General features: G+C 39.2%; 1 protein-coding gene across 1 annotated transcript in view; it reads left to right on the forward strand.

Moving 5' to 3' along the window:
* Positions 1 to 22,282, forward strand: part of CACUL1 (CDK2 associated cullin domain 1) — an 80,457-nt gene extending 58,175 nt beyond the window's left edge. Inside the window, exons 6-9 of the mRNA XM_036106380.2 lie at positions 7,429 to 7,518; positions 10,504 to 10,642; positions 16,841 to 16,884; positions 17,315 to 22,282. Coding sequence (XP_035962273.1) covers positions 7,429 to 7,518; positions 10,504 to 10,642; positions 16,841 to 16,884; positions 17,315 to 17,355 — 314 coding nt within the window. The 3' untranslated portion in view covers positions 17,356 to 22,282. The remainder of the gene's footprint in view (positions 1 to 7,428; positions 7,519 to 10,503; positions 10,643 to 16,840; positions 16,885 to 17,314) is intronic.
* Positions 22,283 to 22,640: the final 358 nt, after the last annotated feature.

Genomic DNA, 22,640 nt, shown 5'->3' on the forward strand with positions numbered 1-22,640 from the left:
CTGTTACTAAGGGTGAAACTTCGTTAGTACCTGTTACATATAAGATCTGTATTTCAGTGATGTCATGGTGAACTAGAAAGAATACAGAATTTAGAGTGAAACACAGGTTCTCAGACCTCTCTGCCACTTGCTAGCCCTGTGACTTCAGATGAATTATGCAGTGTTTTTTTATTGTTTTGTTTTTAGCCTCAGTTTCCTTATCTGTTTAAAAAAAATGATAAACTTGTGAGAAAGTAAATCCTAAAGTTTAAAAGAATTAAACCTGTAAAGTACCTAGCACCTGTTAAATACTCAAAAAATATTTTCTTCTCGGTCTCATGCTGCTGCCGCCCGCCCGCCCCCCCCCCCCGATTCCCTTCTTTTTCCTTAAAAGAGGAGACCAACTAGAAAATCTCTTAAGCACTCTTCTCCTAAAAAGAATTTAGGTGGAGAGGATTTTAGTGAACTGTTACGCCATCTCAATTCTGTTATTGTTATGTTATTGAATGTAATTCTTTTTTTTTTTTTTTAATTGAGTTCATTTATTGAGTCCTTACCATGTCTTGGAAACTGTATTTTATAATCTATTTGTCTGTCTGTCTATCTATCTATTTGATGTAGTGTTCATGGTTCATTGTTTGTGTATAACACCCAGTGCTCCAATCAATACGTGCCCTCTTTAATACCCATCACCAGGCTAACCCATCCCCCCACACCCCACCCCTCTAGAACCCTCATTTTGTTTCTCAGAGTCCACAGTCTCTCATGGTTCGTCTCCCCCTCTTTGCCTCTTTGGTTAGATTTATTCCTAGGTATCTTACGGTTTTGGGTGCAATTGTAAATGGGATCGACTCCTTAATTTCTCTTTCTTCTGTCTTGTTGTTGGTGTATAGGAATGCCATTGATTTCTGTGCATTGATTTTATATCCTGCCACTTTACTGAATTCCTGTATGAGTTCTAGCAGTTTTGGGGTGGAGTCTTTTGGTTTTCCACATAAAGTATCATATCATCTGCAAAGAGTGAGAGTTTAACTTCTTCTTTGCCTTTTCAGTTGCCTTTTATTTCTTTTTGTTGTCTGATTGCTGTGGCTAGGACTTCTAATACTATGTTGAATAGCAGTGGTGATAGTGGACATCCCTGCCGTGTTCCTGACCTTAGGGGGAAAGCTCTCAGTTTTTCCCCATTGAGAATGATATTCGCTGTGGGTTTTTCATAGATGGCTTTTATGATACTGAGGTATGTATCCTCTATGCCTACACTCTGAAGAGTTTTAATCAAGAAAGGATGCTGTACTTTGTCAAATGCTTTTTCTGCATCTATTGAGAGGATCATATGGTTCTTGTTCTTTCTTTTATTAATGTATTGTATCACATTGATTGATTTGCAGATGTTGAACCAACCCTGTGGCCCAGGAATAAATCCCACTTGGTTGTGGTGAATAATCCTTTGAATGTACTGTTGGATCCTATTGGCTAGTATTTTGGTGAGAATTTTTGCATCCATGTTCATCAGGGATATTGGTCTGTAATTCTCCTTTTTGATGGGGTCTTTGTCTGATTTTGGGATCAAGGTAATGCTGGCCTCATAAATGAGTTTGGAAGTTTTCCTTCCATTTCTGTTTTTTGGAATAGTTTCAGAAGAATAGGTATTAATTCTTCTTTAAATGTTTGGTAGAATTCCCCTAGGAAGCCATCTGGCCCTGGGCTCTTGTTTGTTGGGAGATTTTTGATTACTGCTTCAATTTCCTTAGTGGTTATGGGTCTGTTCAGGTTTTCTATTTCTTCCCGGTTCCATTTTGGTAGTTTATACATCTCTAGGAATGAGTCCATTTCCTCCAGATTGTCTAATTTGCTGGTATATAGTTGCTCATAATGTGTTCTTATAATTGTTTGTATTTCTTTGGTGTTGGTTGTGATCTCTCCTCTTTCATTCATGATTTTATTTATTTGGGTCCTTTCTCTTTTCTTTTTGATAAGTCTGGCCAGGGGTTTATCAATCTTAATTAATTCTTTCAAAGAACCAGCTCCTAGTTTCGTTGATCTGTTCTACTGTTCTTTTGGTTTCTATTTCATTGATTTCTGCTCTGATCTTTATTATTTCTCTTCTCCTGCTGGGTTTAGGCTTTATTTGGTGTTCTTTCTCCGGCTCCTTTAGGTGTAGGGTTAGGTTGTATATTTGAGACCTTTCTTGTTTCTTGAGAAAGGCTTGTATTGCTATATACTTTCCTTTTAGGACCGCCTTTGCTGCATCCCAAAGATTTTGAACAGTGTGTTTTGATTTTCATTTGTTTCCATGAATTTTTTTAATTCTTTAATTTCTTGGTTGACCCATTCATTCTTTAGTAGGATGCTCTTTAGCCTCCATGTATTTGAGTTCTTTCCGACTTTCCTCTTGTGATTGAGTTCTAATTTCAAAGCATTGTGGTCTGAAAATATGCAGGGAATGATCCCAATCTTTTGGTACCGGTTGAGACCTGATTTGTGACCCAGGATGTGATCTATTCTGGAGAATGTTCCATGGGCACTAGAGAAGAATGTGTATTCTGTTGCTTTGGGATGGAATGTTCTGAATGTATCTGTGAGGTCCATCTGGTCCAGTGTGTCATTAAAGCCTTTATTTCCTTGTTGATCTTTTGCTTAGATGATCTGTCCATGTCATTGAGGGGGGTGTTAAAGTCCCCTACTATGACTGTATTATTGTCGATGTGTTTCTTTGCTTTTGTTATTAATTGGCTTATATAATTGGCTGCTCCCGTGTTAGGGCCATAGATATTTAAAATTATTAGATCTTCTTGGATAGACCCTTTAAGTATGATATAGTGTCCTTCCTCATCTCTTATTATAGTCTTTGGTTTAAAATCTAATTTGTCTGATATAAGGATTGCCACCCCAGCTTTCTTTTGATGTCCATTAGTATGGTAAATGATTTTCCAACCCCTCACTTTCAATCTGGAGGTGTCTTTGCGTCTAAAATGAGTCTCTTGCAGACAGCATATCGATGGGTCTTGCTTTTTATCCAATCTGATACCCTTTGTCTTTTGTTTGGGGGCATTTAGCCCATTTACATTCAGGGTAACTATTGAAAGATATGAATTCAGTGCCATTGTATTGCCTGTAAGGTGACTGTTACTGTATATTGTCTGTGTTCCTTTCTGGTCTATGTTACTTTTAGGCTCTCTCTCTGCTTAGAGGACCCCTTTCAATATTTCTTGTAGGGCTGGTTTGGTGTTTGCAAATTCTTTTAGTTTTTGTTTGTCCTGGAAGCTTTTTATTTCTCCTTCTATTTTCAGTGACAGCCTAGCTGGATATAGTATTCTTGGCTGCATATTTTTCTCGTTTAGTGCTCTGAATATATCATGCCAGTCCTTTCTGGCCTGCCAGGTTTCTGTGGATAGGTCTGTTGCCAATCTAATGGTTCTACTGTTGTAAGTTACAGGCCTCTTGTCCCGAGCTACTTTCAGGATTTTCTCTTTGTCTCTGACACTTGTAAGTTTTACTATTAGATGTCAGGGTGTTGACCTATTTTTATTGATTTTGAGGGGTGTTCTCTGTGCCTCCTGGATTTTGATGCCTGTTTCCTTCCCCAAATTAAGGAAGTCCTCTGCTATAATTTGCTCCAATATACCTTCTGCCCCTCTCTCTCTTTCTTCTTCTGGGATCCCAATTATTCTAATATTGTTTCGTCTTATGGTATCACCTATCTCTTGAATTCTGCCCTTGTGATCCAGTAGTTGTTTATCTCTCTTTTTCTCAGCTTCCTTATTCTCCATCATTTGGTCTTCTATATCACTAATTTGCTCTTCTGCCTCATTTATCCTAGCAGTTAGAGCCTCCATTTTTTACTGCACCTCATTAATAGGCTTTTTGATTTCGACGTGGTTAGATTTGAGTTCTTTTATTTCTCCAGGAAGCGTTCCTCTAGTATCTTCCATGCTTTTTTTCAAGCCCAGCTAGTGTCTTTATAATCGTCATTCTGAACTCTAGTTCCAACATCTTACTAATGTCTGTATTGATTAGGTCCCTGGCAGTTGGTACTGCCTCTTGTTCTTTTTTCTGAGGTGAGTTTTTCCGTCTTGTCATTTTGTCCAGAGGAGAATAGATGAATGAAAGGACAAAATGCTAATAGGGTAACAACGACCCCAGAAAAATACACACTAAACAAATCAGAAGAGACCCAAAACCGGGGTAAAAGAAAGGGAAGGAAAGAAAAAAGAAAAAGAAAAGGGTATGATCAGATATGATCAGACTGGTGAATAGATCAGTGCCACATACTAGATTTTGGGTGTATTTTGGTCTTTTAGAAGAAACTGCCTCCCAAAATTTTAAAGAAAGAAAAACTTATATATGTATAAAAGTAAGGGTAAATACGATGAAGGGATGGCATATGACTGTAAAGATGAAAATTATAAAAGATTTTATAAAAGGAATTGATAGGAAATTGGTTGAAAAAAGAAAGAAGAGAAATTTTTAAAAAAAGGGGGAGAGAATGTGATCAGGCAGGAGACTAGAACAAAGCCATACAGTAGAGATTTAGGGTATATTTTGGTCTGTTAGAAGAAACTGTATCCCAAAATTTTAAAGAGAGAACGACTTATATATACATACCAAAAATAAGGTTCACTACAAGATGAAGGGATAGAATATGACTCAAAAAATGAAAAATAAAAAAGATTTTAAAAAAAGGGATTGATAAGATGTTGGTTGAAAAAGGGAAAAAGAAAAATTAAAAAATATATAGAAAAAAAAGAAAATTAAAAAAATTAACTTTGAAAGACTAAAGAATCATGGGGAAAAAAGCCATGAATTCTATGTGCTGTATTCCCCTAGTGCTGGAGTTCTGCCATTCTCATTGATCAATCTTGGCTGGCTGTTCTTGCTGATCTTCTGGGGGAGGGAACTGTTGCAGTGGTTCTCAAATGTCTTTGCCCCAGGAGGAATTGCACCGCCCTTGCCGGGGGCCGGGCTAAGTAATCTGCTCGGGTTTGCTCTCAGGAAACTCCCTGCAAACTTTCCCTACAGCTTTGGAGGATGAGCGTGGAAATGGTGGCCTCCCATTTTCCCCCTAGGAGCCGAGAACTTGGGGCCCCACTCTTCAGTGAGCCCCCAGAGAAAAGCAGTCAATCACTCCTGTCTCCCCGGTCTCTGGCCACACTCCGTGCTCACCCAGCCTGTGACCGAGCGTTTCCATCTCCGGCACACGACCCCGTTTGGAGTCTCCAAACCCAGCAGATCCCTGTGGTGCACTCCCGTGCCACTCCTCCTGGGGGAGGAAGGGGAGTCTCCCTGGATCTGCCGCTTGTTGGGTCCCTGCTGGAAGAGCAGTGGCCCGACTGTGCTGCGGGTCACGGTTTATGGCAACCCCGAGCTGAGAGCCCGCTCCTCGGCTCCGTCTCTGCAGCCAGCTTCCCCGCTCCGATACCTGGGAGCTCTGCCGCACTCAGGCACCCCCCGTCTTTCTGTGGCCCCGAGGGTCCTGAGACTACACTGTCCCAGCGAGGGTTCCACCCCCCCTCTTAGCCACTGGAGCGACGTCCCTCAGCGGAGCCAACTTCTAAAAGTTCCGATTTTGTGCTCTGCTGCTCTATCACTTGCCAGAAGCGGCTGACAGAGGCCCCCTCCCCCGCCATCTATCTTCCCGAATATCGCCTCAGATTTACTTCTCCGCACGTCCTACCTTCCAGAAAGTCGTCGCTTTTCTGTTCAGAGAGTTGCTGCCGTATTTTTCTTCGATCTCCTGTTGCGTTGGTAGGTGTTCAGAATGGTTTGATCCCTATCTAGTTGAATTCCTGGGTCTAGATGAAATTTAGGTCTCCTACTCCTCCGCCATCTTGCTCCTCCTCCCGAATGTAATTCTTTTCATTAATCATCCCAAATTAATTTTTTTATTTTTTTATTTTTTTAAAAGATTTTATTTATTTGAGAGAGTGAGCAAGAAAGAGAGAGAGCACGAGTGGGGGGTGGGGGAGAAGGGGAGAAGCAGACTACCCGACGAGCAGGGAGCCTGATGTGGGACTCGATCCCAGGACGCTGGGATCATGACCTGAGCCGAAGGCAGGTGCTTAACTGACTGAGCCACCCAGGCGCTCCCCAAGTTAATTTTTATATATTTTATGTATAATTTAATCTGTGAATGTATCATTTTTTCATTTCCAAATGTATATATTTGATGACATAATTAATGTGTGATTGAATATGAAGAGTTAGTGGGAACAAGACTTACGAAGGCCAAAACGATTGTCAAAAAGTAGGAAAATGAATGACTAGAAATAGAGCCTGTGTGTGGGGCACATGTTGAAATTAGAGATAACCTTGAGTAGAAGAGACTCCCAGAACCTAAAATTTAGAATTGCAGTTGTTAAACATTACATCCTAAAACTTGATTTTCTGCAGTGCTTATTAACATTTGTCATCTTTAAAATTTATCTGTGCCATTCAGAGTTATCACTGTCTATTGCTGATAGAATCAGAAGGATACACTTAAATGCACCTCTGGCCTTCATCATATAAATTCAAGTGTAACTCGCATTGTATGTTTGAAAACTATAAAATCATTGCTGGTCAAGTGAGGAGGCGCTTTCATTTTTGAAAAGGCATAGCTTATACAGCTTTACAAGCCTTGCTTAGCATAAAGTTATGCCAGGTCTTGTGGGTTTTGCGGGTAGTAAATTGCAGGTGGTCTTTGAGAGAGAAATTAAAAATTAACTGGAATCATTGTTATTTGTTGTATCTACTAAAATGATGAAATACATTCGTATCTGTTAATGATGTTATTTAGAAGAATTATTCCTATTTATTTAAAAATGTTCTAATAAAATTTTTGTTGGAGAAGGTAACCTAAAAGAAAGCTGACTTGGCATGGTCAGTCAGGGTCAAGTGGTTGTGAGAGTCAGGAAAGTGAGGATGAGCCAGGCAATCCCTTGCCTGTATGTTTAGTAAGGAAAAAGTACATGCACCTGTAGGGTTTGGGAATGTGAGTTTCTGACTCCGATCGTAGTTACTAAAATTACCAATAATGTGTCTTCAGAAAAATCCCAAGAGCCTCAAATATGGTGATTTGGGGAAAGAGGAATGGTTGGGGGAGTTAGAGAACATTTTATTTTCCAAATATAAATCTTCTGATTCATGAACTTAATGGGAAGCACTTTCAGCTCACTCGCTAAGTACCATGAACACTACTACTGCTTTTGGAAAGCTTATTTTCAGAACTTCCATGAATTGAATCATCTCCATTAGTGTTTTAACAGACCTGCACATGTTTACTTGTTAGATTGAGCTCTACTGCATTGGATTTTTTAGAAAAAATCTTTAGCGTATAGACTTGGTTTGTCCTCTGGGGCTGTTCTTTTCTTACACTTGTTTGCCCTTTAGTCTTTGGGAGAAATAATTATAGAGAAACCTTGAGAGTCATTGTATTCTATCATATTTTTAACCCATTTTCTCTTCTTTCAGCTTTACTTTTAGAAGCCCAGTCAACACCATTTCAGGTCACACCTTCAACTATGGCAAATATTGTGAAAGGCCTGTACACTCTCAGACCAGGTAAACAGTCACCATTTCTTTTGGGGTTGGACTTGTTGATTTGGTTGTTTATGACAGCTCCAGCCTTATTCAAGAGGGCAGTGTTTGTCTATGTGTTTTTTTGAGGCCTGATGGTATTTGGATTTGTTACAGCCAAAAAAAATTGAGTAGATAGATAGTACACTCATCATTGTGAAATGTAAACTCAGGACTTACTTGGAAAACCGACTAGTTTAGGAAATACAAGAAATAATTTGTAGCAGATGTTTTGGATAAAATTGAATCTCATGTCCAGTATTCATTTCTGTCTTTTTTGTTGTGGAGTTTCTCCTTCACCTGCATCCCACACTACAGATATGCATAGACATACACATCCACAACTCCCATCTTCTTAGGCCTACTTTGTAACTTGCAGGGAATCTAGAAGTGTTGGTAAAATTGTGGTCATTTCATAAGTGTATTGTGAGGAGAGAGATACTAAGAAAAGCAGAACCAAAAATCAAAGATCACTATATTCAAAGGCATGGTTTGTAAATTATCTTAATGTATCTATCTTAGAATAAAAAAGCCACTGTGAATTTAAAGGAATTCCAAGATGTTTTTGTATATATCTTTGTTTGTAAGCCAGAACCTCAAACTTGTCATACAGTTGTCTAGCAAATTTTTTAAAAGTCCATAGTAGATTGCAAAAGTTCTCAGGGTAGAACATTGTGCTACCGTCTAGAAACATAAGGGATGTTTTTTTGACAGTACTTTTTTTGTGGAATTCTTTTGTCATATAAGGGTTAAATGAAATAAAACATTATCTAAAGAGCTTAACATAGTACTTGATAATAAGCATGGCTAACATTAGCTGTTTTTATTACTATCCAGTTAGGTCCAGTAGTTATTTTAATTAACTGATGGCTTGATTGTTTGCTTAAATAATTTGAAAGATACATCAGAATTTAGTTCGCTGAAATGGAAACCAATTAAAAACTGTGGCATTGTGGGTAGACTGTGATGTCACAAATACCTTCTTTCCCAGGCTACTTTAAGCAGTTAAGGTCTTCTAGAATATCCAGATGTCATGTTAACTTAAATTTGCATTGGGTCTTACTCTAACTTCATAAACAAGTTTTTCTTAGCAATTACTTCTATAAAGTAGCAAAAATATTACATATGTCCAATACACTGATGTTTCTAGTTTCTCAGTTTTGTATTCATTTTACTAAATGTGATAAAAATGGCTCATGAATTTTTCTTTTAGTGCTAGGTTATGAATGATTTTTTTTTCTTTTATTTTGGAAGGCATCCAAATGTGGTATCAAACACATTTCTAAATTCTGTCTCCCAAGTAGGCAGCTTTATCAGCTTTGGCTTTTACCATAAATAACAAAATGGCAAAATAAAAGTAATCATTAAGGGTAGAAAAACTCACAGATACATGTTTATCCAAATGCTGTTTTATCCAGGTTTGAGCTCTTGTAATAGGATTCATACTACTTGTGAGGAGAATTCTGTCTTTGAGAGTTGTTCTTTTGAAAAGGAGAATTTTATCAAAGACTAACCTTTTGCTGCACTAGGCATTTTCTGAGATACTATTAAAAATATTTTGACATTTACATGTCTTGCCAGTACCCATTCTGTTCCTGGTTTGTTGAAATAGTTTTATTCACCTGACTGATTAAGGTTAAAATATTTTAAAAGTTGAATTTTAAGTGTAAAAGTTGAGTCCACTGCACTGGTTCTCAAGTGCTAATCTTCATATGATGAAAGCATCTGAATCACCTGAGGAAGTTTTTTAAATTAAATTCCTGGACCCTAATCCTTGGAGATTCTTATGACTATTAGAATTTTTGGTATGTTTCCATCTGATCTTTAGGAAGCTTAGTTTAGGCACAGTGCCAACTCTTCTATCCTGCCCTTCTTCGTTTAATACACACACTTTTCTTTGATTTCTTCATCTTTATTTTAATGATTTCCTGGAGTTCCATAAAATGGCAGATCAGTTTGACTCCTGCCACCCCTCCCTGGTGGGTCAGTGGTTCTCCAGGGCACTGTATTGAGACTCTAAAGGTATATTTGAGTTGAGCTGGAAGGAGGGACACTGTTGAGAACATTTTGCCATGAGTTTATACAAGGGATGAGTGGATTGGCTGTGGTCTTGTTTTTTGTGGTACCTGTTTTTTTTGTTCTTGTTTTGTTTTGGTCATGTCTAACTTAACTATTCTCCTGTTGGACATTTTTTACTTACCATTGACCTAGCATCCAGCACTGCGCAGCATCAAACATGGCTTGTTTTTGTGTTTTGTTTTGTTTTGTTTTTAAGATTTTATTTATTTGACAGAGAGAGACACAGTGAGAGAGGGAACACAAGCAGGGGGAGTGGAAGAGGGAGAAGCAGGCTTCCCACTGAGCAGGGAGCCCGACACGGGGCTCAATCCCAGGACCCTGGGATCATGACCTGAGCCAAAGGCAGATGCTTAATGACTGAGCCACCCAGGTGCCCCTTGTTTTTTTTTTAGATTTAGAATTATTTACTCAGATAACAGTTTTTAAAGTGTGAGCTCACTGGATTAAATACAGATTGACATTTTGTGGTTTTCGATCTATACAGCCAAGATGTTTTCCAAAGGGAAAATTTGAAAGGGCAGGATTAAAAGAATCTACCAGGGGTTTAACAGTGCTAAATTAAGACCAGCAACAAGGAAGGGGGAGTGCTAGTTTTAGCATGCCGTTGATACAGGTGGATGTTATTTATATTTAGTATTCACAGAATAAGGGGAAGAGAGTGTTTATCAGCAAAATGTAAAAATATCTGCTTTCTTTGTACTATAAATTCTTTTTAGAAAGGACATTTAATCTGTTCGTATATTCCTTATCAGAATGGGCTTGCACTAATTTTTTCCCCAGTTTAAGTTTGGTTTAATACATATATTCTTTCTGTGAACAAAAGAAAACTTTCCCTTTTTCATTTAATTTGTCTTTATGATTTCCTTAATGAATCTTTTCCTTCCCTCACAGAGTGGGTTCAGATGGCTCCAACTCTGTTTTCTAAATTTATTCCAAACATTCTCCCTCCGGCTGTGGAATCTGAACTTTCTGAATATGCTGCTGAAGATCAGAAACTTCAAAGAGAACTTATACAGAATGGTTTTACGAGGCAAGTTTTTTTTTCTTCCTTTTTGAGAAAATATGTCCATTTCCTTCGGCCAGTTTGGCTTGGCAAGGGAGGGAGGCCAGGGTTCTTAGAATGGGAAACAGCCATTGAGCAATCAAGGTGATGTTGCTGGGGGAGGGGGTTAGCTGCCTGTCTGTGGAAATGGTGAAGCTGGGATTTGATTTGATGGAAGCTGCCCTTCACTAAACATGGCTTTGGAAGAAAGGAGCTCTCACTGGGGAGACAGTGAGGCTGGGAGGCCTATAAGCGCTCTTCCAGTTGTGACCCTCTACATTGTTCTCAGCACTAGTGAGATGTTATGATTAGTTATAATGTAGTTTTATGAATGAACTAGCAAATGACTAGTTTATGACTAAACCAGTAAAATGGCTTTTCAGTTCTGGTTTTCTATTTTTACTTCTGCCCTAAATTCTACTTGTTTGTTCTTAAAAAGTAGGATATCTCTTTATATGAATCCAGAAAATTTGCCTTCCTTGGGTTTGATATATACATGTGGCTGATTTTTCTAAAATTTGCAATTCAGGATCTTAGCCGTATCCCAGAAAATCTTGAAAAGTGTGTATTTTCAACCGAAATAGATTATGGGAAAACACCTAGTTGCATCACCAAATGATTGAAGGGTGCAGTAAGGTAGCACTTTTATATATCTTCTCTTATTTGAATTCCTGACATTAAAGGAAGAAAGTTATGGAAGGTTAGACACCTAGGTTTCTCCCTGAGGTATAGTTGTGATCATAAATAGTAGGTTGAATATTGACTCGCTTATCTGACTAGGGCTGGGGATGGACATTCTCTTTTACAGGTTCTGAGGCCGAGCTACATCTCAGAATACCAGTCTTGACCAAGATTGTTTTTACTGTCTCTAGTCTCAGCACAGATTAGGAAAGAAAGCAGAAAATCTGTTCTTTGCAGCCTCATGCATTGGTATTTATTCCCCTTTTGTCCTGGTGCCATCTGTATTCCTGTGGACGTGGGGGCACTGACTCATCCACTGGTCATTTGCCCACTCACTGGCAGCTCACATGGGAAAGGCTCATGGAAGCTGTGTAGGTAGGTCTGGTAGACCTGACTTTCTTGGGTCAAGTTAAGGGAAGGCAAGGCCATAGAAAATGCTGGAATGTAGGCAGCTGATTTTCCTCCCTGAAGTCCGGTGGTCAGATGTTTTCTGACATTAATTACAATATTTCTAATAGCGGTATTATTTTCATATACAGAATGAGCCTGTTTAATGCTATAGTAATTTTACTTATTCATTTTTAAGGAGCTATTATATTCATGTGGTTCAAAAGTCAAGATGTTACAGAAAGTACACATTGAGAAGTTTTGCTCCTAGTTGTTTCCCCATCTATTCCTACCCCTTTAGGTGACCATTTTATTAGTTCCTTATGATTCCTTTCAGTGCTTCTTTTAATATACAGATACAAGCAAACACAGACACAATATATGAGGTTTTTTACTTTTTCTCCTTTCTTACCCATTCTGTTGTGTAGATAGAACTTGTTTAACCAGTCCCCTGTGGATGGCAATTGGAATGATTTCCAGTCTTGCTGTGATAGAGAATGCTGTGATGAATACCCTTGTACATGCATAATTGTGTACCTGTTGCAGGTATATATGGAGGGTAAATTCCGATAAGTGGGATTGCTGGGTCAAGAGTCAATCAGTTGTAACTTTGATTAATATCGCCCAATTGCCCTTCATGGGGGATTGTGCCATTTTGCATATCCACCAGCACAGTTTGAAAAGTTCCTCTTCTTCATGGCCGTGCTCATAGAGTATATTGTTAGGCTTTGGGATTTTCACTGGTCTGGCAGGTGAAAAATAATTACTCAGAAAAATTGTTTTAATTTGCATTTCTCTTACTAAGAGTGAGGCTAAGAATATTACCAGGTTTGTATTTCTTTTCCTGTAAATGGCCTGTTTATGCCTTTTGCTCACTTTTCTATTTGTTAGCCTTTCTTCCTTGAATTCTAGGAGCTCTTTCTATGTTGAAGAGATTGATTTTCTGCCCAAGATAAGTCAGTTGATTTTTGCAGTTTGTGACTTTGCTTATGGTGGTTTTTTGTTTTATTTTAAGTCATGCAGAAGTTTTTTATTTTTGTGTAACTTTATCAGGTTTTTTCTTTATGGCTTACGGGTTTTGAATTACAGTTAAAAGTTTTTTCTTAAATTAAGTAAATGCAAAATAATCTGAGTCTGCCTTTTATGGTTTTCTCTAGGCTTACCATAATATTGAAGTCTTTTATGCTTTGATTCATGTTTTTATTTGAATGTTTGCTTTTAATTTTAGAGGTGAGTTTATTGATACCTTTAAAAAATAAACAAGCTTCTGAAAACTTTCATTTCTATGAAGCAATGTATTAAGATAGCCCTTGTGGATTTCTCTGAACACCTTGAACTCACCTTTCACAACAGTGTGTAGAAATATGTAAACATATCCAGAGATATTTTCCTAACCCTAATTTTGGAACTGAAAGAAGATACCAGGGTGCAGGGCTGCATTTAAACGTTAGTATTCCAAGAGGTGATACAATTAAACTGTTTTGTTGTACAAGCCAAATTAGGCCATTTCTAGAATTAACAACATATTATACATAAATATGAGAATTAAAGTCTGCCTTACAAATTATTCTGGTGGGTACTTTGCACATTGTAGGTCCTGCCTAACCTGCATTCTCGGACTTCCTGCAGTCCACGGCTGAGCTGGCCCAGACCCGTCGGAAAGGATGTGCATCCGTCATATACTTAGCAGCTGAGAGAAAGTCTGCCTATGCTTCCAGCTCTTGTGTATGGGCCTTCCACATTCTGCCCTGGCAGACCTCATGCTGCCTTTGATCATTATTTGACTAGGATTGTTTTGGAAGAAATGGTGTCCAGTGGTGCAGAAAACCTTGAGAATATAGTACAGGCTATCCAGCAAGAATTCTGTTACTGGCTGTTCCGATTGAGCAGTCATTTTATGGTTTATGCCTAACCAGTCACATGATTCCTGTTCAGCTTTGCAAACTATTTTTTCATTTAGGACTGTGTTTTGTTTACGTGGTATGGTCCTGAAAGGCAGCACCCAGCTTTGATGTAGATGGCACAGAATGTCTTCAAAGTGTTTTGAAATGTTGTGAATGTTGTCAAATATATCCTCAATTATAGTTAATGGGTATTTCTCATTTGAGCTGGAGTTTATGTGCAGCATCTTTAGATACATGGAAATACACTTGTTTGTAAGCTAGAATTAACATATAAGCTAAGAGCAACATTTTGTTTTTATCAGTTATCTGTGTAATTGAATTGATTATTGGAGGGAGGGAGAGGGCAGGTTGGTGTCTGAGATTACATTATGGAGGGAAGCTTGTTTGGGAACTTCTAACGTGCATGCCCTCAGATGGAACATTCTCTTTCAAACCAGCCTATTGGGCCTCTTCAAAGCTTGTACCAAATAGCTTTTAAAGGCAAGTACTTTGCAGAGTAATTGTTACTTGGATTTCTGGAACAAAATGGTACCTTGTAGGGGTATTGTTGATTTTTTAGCTGAGAGGGCACTCTAAAATTGGCACTTTTTCATTTAGTAACAGGGGTCTGGTTTTGAGGGCAGCCATAGCTTTCCAGATGTGGGGCATTAGGTGGTATCTTTGGCAGCCTCTTGCATAGATCACATCTACATTCTCTGTCTGCCTTCTGTTGTTTTCATATCTATATTTTTCTCCTATTATTTTTGCACGTTCAGTTTTTATTTAACCTTTCAGGGCTGGGAATGAAGGTTATCTATAGAAGTTGAGGTTCTGGATATAAAATTCTATGTCTTCCTTTTCAGCATTAACTTACTTGTTTCAGAATATTTGATGAATGTTACTGTGATGGTACTCATGTAAGGTAATACATAAGTGTAAATAATAATATAAGATACCAACTGGCTTTGTAGGCATAGTGTTAACAGGAGGTATTTAAAAAGGGCATTAGGACACAGGTGTTAGGAGCTCTGTAGGCTGTCTAAGGCTGGTTCATGCTAAATGTGGTGCATGTTTTTCTCTAAATGCCCAACCTAGAGAAGAACCCTTTGGAGGCCATTTGGCATCTTCTCTTCCTGCCTGGTCATTGAGACGCCTCACCTCGCCCAGTAAGAGGTTTCTGTCCTGGTCTTAAGCACAGCCAGAGAAAGGGAGAGGGAAACTGCTAATCTAGAAGATCACTCTGAAGCATGAAATAATTACTTGGGCTAGCATCTTCATAGTCTGTCTCTAGAGGCCATTTATCAATTATTCACTGATTTGTTAATTCAGCAAATATTTATTTTCTGCTAGACACTGTTCTAGGTACTGGGTAAACAAGTTCCTGTTTTTATGGAGCTTATGCTCTAATGTTGGGAGATAAACAACAAACGTGTAAGCAAATTATTTCAAATAATAAAAAGTGCTGTGAAGAAACTGAGACAGAGCGTGGGATAAAGAGGGAGTGAATGACAGGGCATGTGTGAAGGGCTGGTCCAGCTAACTGGAGATGACATGCCTTCTGAGGGGGAGACATTCCAGTGAGGACGTACATAGGTGATAAGGAGACAGCCACATGGCTAACTGGTGGCAGGCGTGCTGCAGGCAGAGAAGATGGGAGGTCTGAAAGTGCTAGCATGTGCCAGGGAAGAAGGAAAGCCAGCATGGCTGACGTACAGTGAACAGAGGTAGAAGATGAGGGTGGGGAGGTAGGCAAGAGCCATGTCTCATAGGACTGGGAAATGAATTTGAATTGATTCTTAACTGTGATGGAAAGCCACTGAAGGGCTTTAATCAGAGGCATGAAATAATTTAATTTATGCTTTTACGTAAGATTGCTCTGGCTCTGGTCTGGACTAATAATAAGACTCTTGGAGATTGCGTGGGGGAGAGATAATAGTGGCGTGGGTTGGGAGTGTAGCCAGGGAGTTGATGGGAAGTGTTTGATTTTGGATTATGTTTTGCTACAGAGTGCTCTGGAGTGAGAGGAAGAAAGAAATCAAGAATGAGCTAGGATTTTGGTCTGAGTAATTGGGTGGCTAGTAGTACCATTTATTGAGGAAGACTGGAGAAGGAGTGGGGATGGAGTGGAGTCACTGGTCATGGTAAACTGGCAGTATTTATCAATCTTCCAAGTGACAGTGGTGATTAGACAGTTGGACCTACAAGTCTGAAGTGTAGGGAAGAAATGAGAGCTAGAGACAGAAATCTGGAAGTCATTGGCATATGGATAGTATTTCAAGTCACAGGCTGGTATGATTGCCATCTTAGACTAAGCGGAATATATACACGGAGAGGAAACAGTGGCCAGGGACGGTGTTGGGTGGAGCCAAAACTGTTTCGGGAAAGAGGAGATGAACGGTGTAGATGCTACTAAGGGACCGAGCAAGAAAAAGCTAGCAAATCCATTGTTATTACTCATTACTCGAGCATTTTAGTTATTTGTATGGATTATTGTCCGAGAAACCAGAGAGACAAAACTAGGATTTGCAGGCAGCACAGGACCTAATCAGGACCTCCGTTTCCTTATCTGTAAAGCGGAACTAGAACTTCTACAGGTGTTGAAGATGAACTGCTTAATATACGTGAAGGTTCGTGTTCTCCCACCTGCGGGAAGGGCATTCGTATACATTAAGATTCTGAGATTTTTCAAAGCCTTAAGCAGTGTTTGGTCTTATAATAAGGCTTTTTGGGGGAGGGGCGCCTGGGTGGCTCAGTCGGTTGAGCATCTGACTCTTGATCTCAGGGTCATGAATTCAAGCCCCATGTTGGGCTCCACACTGGGGTGGAGCCTACTTAAAAAGAGGGGGGCGTTTGGGGGGAACATTTTGGATTCATATCTGAAATTTGTCCTAGTATATGCCAGGTCACTAGGGATGTTGGTAGCAGAATTCAGGTTTATCTTCAAAGACATTTTTAGTCTGAACCTGTTTCTAGAACCCAGTGTAAGCCATTTTTATAGATAACCCTTCCTTCATTTAATAGCTTTCTATATTTAAAAGGCAGCACCTTTTAGCTAAGAATATTCATGTTATATATGACTGGACTACTGTTTAAGTTTAGTGTCTGTTTTAAGATAGGTTGTTAGAATTGAAATACCTGCTCTACTTCTGTTATCAGTTCTGTTCTTTCATTTCTTCTGTTTTGGTATATGAAGATGTCCGAGTGTTCTGTTGATTCCTTCTTTTCTTATCCCCAGAGGTGACCAGTCCCGGAAAAGAGCTGGGGATGAGTTGGCTTATAGTAAGTAATGATGTTCCTTACCATTTCTGATGGTTTTGTTATGTCAGGCAGCTCCTGGTGGGGACCGTGCGGTGAGTATAATGAAATCCATAGTGTTCTTGATGGTGGCCTCACGAGGCATTCTGTGTCATTGACGCCAGACTGTTCTGCGAGCTGTGGCAGCGCTGGAGTCTAGTTGGTGGCAGTGGTTTTCAGCAGCTGTCAGGAGCCTCCCAGATTCTGGAGTCTCTACTAAAAATGGGATGATGACATAGTTCCTGATGACACAGCCCCTTTCACTTCAGTCAGCTCTTTTTTTTTTTTTTTTTTTTTAAATCTCCTTTTGGGGATTGAGAGGGGTGAGAAATACGTAATAAATAAACAGAATCTTACCATTATCAAATGCTGTCTGCTATTCATACTTTTTCCCGTTGCAATGTTTTTTTTCCAGACAGCTCATCAGCATGTGCAAGTTCCAGAGGGTACAGATAGTGAATGTATTGAATGTACTTTCCTTCCCGAAGAGGACACACTGGAGCTGCAGAGACTGTATTCGGAGCACAGCGGGGGGGGCCTGCAGACACTCAGGAGCTCTGTCACAAAGTTGTTCTTGGAAGAGGATATTGGACTTCTTACTTTGGTTTGTAATTTTAAAAAACAAAAAAACTAACAAAAAAAACAGTCAGTTGCTGCTAGACTTGGGGATGATTTTGAAATGGGACAATCTTTTAATGAGTTTATCTACAGATTCCATGAGGAACAAACGTCTTGAAAAGTGACCATTGCTAAGGGAAATCCAGCAGCCAACATCAGCAGCTTCCTCCAAAAATACAAGAGTAGAAGAATCTTTTTTTTTTTTTTTTTTTAATTTTAAAGCACTTGTTTTGTTCATTTGTGGACTTGGCACTTCAGCATATTGGCTTTACACATCAGGATCTCTTTTGCTTTAAAATCAAGCAGATCATTACAATACAGTGTTTTTCACCCATTACCAAAACAAACCCCTTTTAAAAGAGTTGGTCTTTGTTTAGCATTAGAGAGTCTTGTTAAAGGAAAATGCTAACTTGGCTTCTGCTATAACTTTTCCCCTCACCAGTTCACAACTTTTTTCTACTGTGTGCCTTGAGCTTTGTGCACTTTGCAACTCTGTGACCATGATGTTCAACTCACAAATGCTTCCTGAGAAAGTTGATGGTATCACAGACGAACCCAGTAAGTTGTCAGGTGTGACTTTGTAGCAGGATGCTAAGTAAGTGGGAAAACAGAAGTGTGTTGCTCATTGGTCAGATCTCCCCCTGCCTCACCGTGGCATATTCATATTAATGTTGGGGACCAACTCTTGTAGAACATATCCATTCCCTCTGTTACTTCACATGATTTCACCAGCTGCTGGAGTATTGGCATGATGCTAGTGTAGGGGTGGGCTGTACTTGAGCACTAAGCTCCCTTTTTAGTATTGTGGAGAAATTTCCAGTGGTAACAGCTAGTTACTGTGATGCTCTAGGAAGCAGATATGGTTATTAAATCCAAATATAATAATTGGTGTGGGCTTCCGGATCCATTTCATTTTAAATGGGTGAGTAGGTACTTTTTAAAAAAAAAGTCTGCAGTTTGCATCTTTTATAGCATTATATTCAAGTATAATAGAGAAGTAGCACTGCTGTTTCAAGCTTCCTTCCACCTGTGACACAGCTATATGTTGTTTTTTTCCTGCACCCACAGTGCTGTTTAGTTTCTTACAAAAGAGTCCAAAGCTTATTCTAGTTGTTTTTGGAAGGCAAAGAAAAATAGATGTGGCAGGTGAAAATATTTTTCTTCTCAATTTTGCTTGACTCTAAATTGAGCATATGCTTGATTCTGTTTGGCTATGTCACACTAATATTTACCTCTTCAGAGAACTTGGGGCAAAACAAGGTGTATCAGGGATAGTGTCACACTTCTGATTGTCAGGTTTCTCATATAGTTGCCTCTGCCGATTCAGTTTGTCTTTTTTCAGGAGCAGGCTGGATGGGAGGGTTTGAAGTGTGATGATAGGAGCAAGGAAGTCATCTAATAGAAGTCCTCTATTTGTAAAATTATTGTTCTGAGAAATTAATGTAAAGGGTGTCAGATTTATTTTTTAAGTACTTAACCAGAGTTGTGGATTTTGCAGAGGACTTTGAATTGGACTTGTTTAACTCTGTGAGCATCTTAGATTGTACTGATAAACACTGAATTACTGTAAGAATATATACAGGCTCTCACTGTGCCCTGTGCAGGTTGATTTGCTACCCCAGTAACATTGTGGTGTCAAGGAAGAATTGCATTCCATTGTGAAGTCCAAATTTTACTCCTTGCCATGGAGTGCTCGCTACGGGCTTATAAATAACACCTGCGACTAACGTCTCTCCTGAGTGGTTTTAATAATACTTCTGAAAGGAATAAAATTGGGATGATTCTTTAAATGTGGATGAATTCTTCATTATCCTAATAATGTGCCCAAATGCTTTTTCTGGGAGAGTATTCTTTGGCCAACAATGGAACTTTCTCTATAAAAGCATTGTATTAAGATGTGAACTGGCATTAAAATCTTCTGAAGCTTTTGCATTATTAAGTTAATGGAGAAAGATTTTATATTGTCTTCTTTTTATTATTATTATGTATGTGTTAACAAAAAGTGGGCCAAGTTTGCAAAATTTAGTTTCTCTGAATATTTGTGCAGCGACTGCAGCTCGCAGTGGGCCAGGGCTTGGTACTGCAAAGCCGGGAGTGGGAGGCACTACAGAAATCGTACACGCATCCTCCTAGTGCATGTGACTTGCTGTTACTCACCTTGGCCCCTGGAGGTACGTTGCAGGATGAAAAACCTATTTCTTTATTTTAAGTAGAAATTGACCTTGCTTATTTAATTGGGTTTAACAAAATTCTTGGTTTGCAACATGAGAGGAAATAAGATTTGCCCTCCATTTTGTATTGACTAAGCCCGGTCTGCCAGAAAGTATTTTCTTCTCATGTTTACTTGTATTCTTCTTGCCAGTACAGTATCTAGTTTTTCCAGCCCAGTTAAATCCTAGCTTTTGTGGGGCCCAAATCACGGAGGACAGAAAATTATACACTGATTGTCTCATTAGGCTACATGTAGTTGATCCGGCGAGCCCGACTGGTGTGTATGTGCAGCCCGAAGCTAGACTCCCCAAAAGAAAGGCAGCTCGGTCACCTTGGAACAATGACCCGTCAGAGTAAATGACGATGGTTTTGAGAGACGGTACTTCCTTTAAAAGTTGGCCTTGTGCTTCAGTAACGGTGTCCTCTCCTGGTCTCTGTTATCACAGCTGCACCCTACCCTGACAGGAGCTACTGCTTTGTTTTCTGTGGGGCGGAAGGCAAAACTTCATAGAGTGTGACTCTTAATCTAGTAGTTCTTAGGTAGATTTAGAAGAAACACAAACCTGGATGCATGAGTTGTGCATTATTAAATTTTGTGGGAAAGTTATTTTTTTTTTCCTGTCCCTATTATAAGTTTGAGGCAGTTCCTCTCCCTTTCTTTGGGGTATAGGATGGAAACTGAGTGGTAAGTGAGACATCAGGAGAATGGGCGCCCGTGGCGTTGCTGTGCGCGTCTCCAGTGCCCCAGCCACATAAGCCACACTCCCCTGGAGTGCAGACGCCGTGGCTGCAGACGCCGTGCTTTCTGTCGGGTTGCAAATTTGCACACATGAAGAATTCCTCAGGAAGAGTTTGCACCATCGCCTTGCAATATTCGTTACTGACCGAACAAGGGACTTGAACGTTTTTCAGCACAAAAGGAGAGCTTCAGAGTGGTGGTCTGTGCACACGTACTAGCAAAGGTCATGGTGATCTAGCAAACACGATTGGTTTCTGCAGCATGAAGTGAGCAGGAGCACTTGTATCCTAGTATTTAAATAAGCCTGTTTAATCTCCAGAGTAGCACTTCCAGATTTTGTCTTCTTTTCTTATTGAGACTGGCTATATTTTCTTCTGTGTTTTTTCTGTTTTATGGCAGTTAATTATTTCCATGATTATTATAGAGGCATTGCCCTTGAGCTAAAATTCAGTTGTTTAATAAGCAGCTATTATTAAAAATAATTGAACATTGTTTTATGAATATACACTAATCTGAGATATTAAAAAGTTCTAAAACTAAAAATTAGCAAAACCTACATTAGGTATCCAGTCAGTTAGGATGTTTTGAGCTGATTTTTTTTTTTTTTTTTTTATGGTGTCTCATTGCGCTTCAGAGTATTATGTTTACTTTACTCCAGGTCTAGGCCTCTTAAGGGGACTTCAAGATGTAAGATCAGAATGTGAATCCCTTGACTGACACCTAGAATAGGTTTATAGGACCTTTTCGGTTGTGGTTGCAGTTTTCAGTAAGATTGCATAAGATGAAGTTCACGTTTATCAGAAGTTAAAATAGGAGTTCTTGGAGAAATGGCTTTCTGGTTACTTTCATTGCCTTGTGGAAATTTGCCCTAGTTTCTGGCCACCAGAATCGATTAAAGGACCCCTGTTCTTTTTCAAGGGTAATGATACCTGTTTTGTCCCCTTAGTTTTGATGAACTAGGTCACTGACACTTTCCCTCCTCCCCTGGCCAAGACCCTATTTTGAACTTCTTTCCAGAGCCGAGTGGCACAAGTACATACACTATTTCTGCTGATGTTGATGGTGTGGCTGTGGGAGCATTAGAGAAAATCCTCATCAGAGGTACATTCTTATAGGACCTCAGTATACGTTGTACCCCGGCTGGTCAAAAATTATCTTCATTTCTGGTTGGACTGCATTGTTTAGAAAAATGTTAATGGTTTATAATTCTAGGAAATTTGTAGTGTGGCTCTGGGGTAAATTTTGTGGTTTGGAAAAAAATAAATATTTTGTATTGATTCTAACATGTCATTTCAATGTGGTGACGATGTACTAAATGCAATAAGACTGTGGATATTCTCTTAGAAGGGTATGTTTTGTTAAACAGATGGCAATTTAATCGCTCTCATTAGCCCTGGTTGTCAATATTACGACCATGCGATTCAGGAGAAATTACTCAAATGTGAAGTTGTGGGGAGTTATGGCTGGAAACAGGAATGCTTATGAATAAATAGGAGGTCAAATGCAGACAAGAGGCCCTTGCCACCCACCAGCACAGCTAGAGCAAGGATGAAGCAATGAAGTCTAGTCCCTGGTGGTGCTTATTTGTTGGAAAGCGTGGTGGAGCTTAGAACAGGGTGTTCTGTACACCATCTCTGTTATCAATCCAAGAAAAACAAAATGGTGGATGAAACTCTTACTGATTGGGGATTAAAGCCACTGACTTTGGCTCTGACCTTTAACTCTTGATGGATTTGGATTCACTCCTTCTGTATTAGGGTGTATACCATCACTCGAAAACATTGTGGTTAATGAAATAAATCTTGTACAGATGTCCTTGGCTTGTTATGTTGATACTTGGTTCATGGGAACTTGTTACACAGAACATATGATTTTGCTTACAGTATATTCATAATGCCTCCTAAATAATAACCACCCTCAGCACATTGTCTGTTCTGTCAGCTGGTTAATCAGCTGGCAGGGTGAGTGTCCATCTTGACCTTTGTACCAGTGATTAAAAAAAAACTGTGGTGTGTGTATTTAATTATATACATTTAGTTGCTCTGCATATGTATGTAGTATGTATACATATGTACATATATATATGTCGTTTTTCTTCTTTAAACACTGGCACATTGTGGACCTTTATCAAAAGTTTCTGACTTGTGGTTTTTTGCATTGATGATACCACACT

The sequence above is a fragment of the Halichoerus grypus genome, chromosome 7 (assembly GCF_964656455.1).
Source record: "Halichoerus grypus chromosome 7, mHalGry1.hap1.1, whole genome shotgun sequence".
Classification (NCBI taxonomy): Eukaryota; Metazoa; Chordata; class Mammalia; order Carnivora; family Phocidae; genus Halichoerus; species Halichoerus grypus.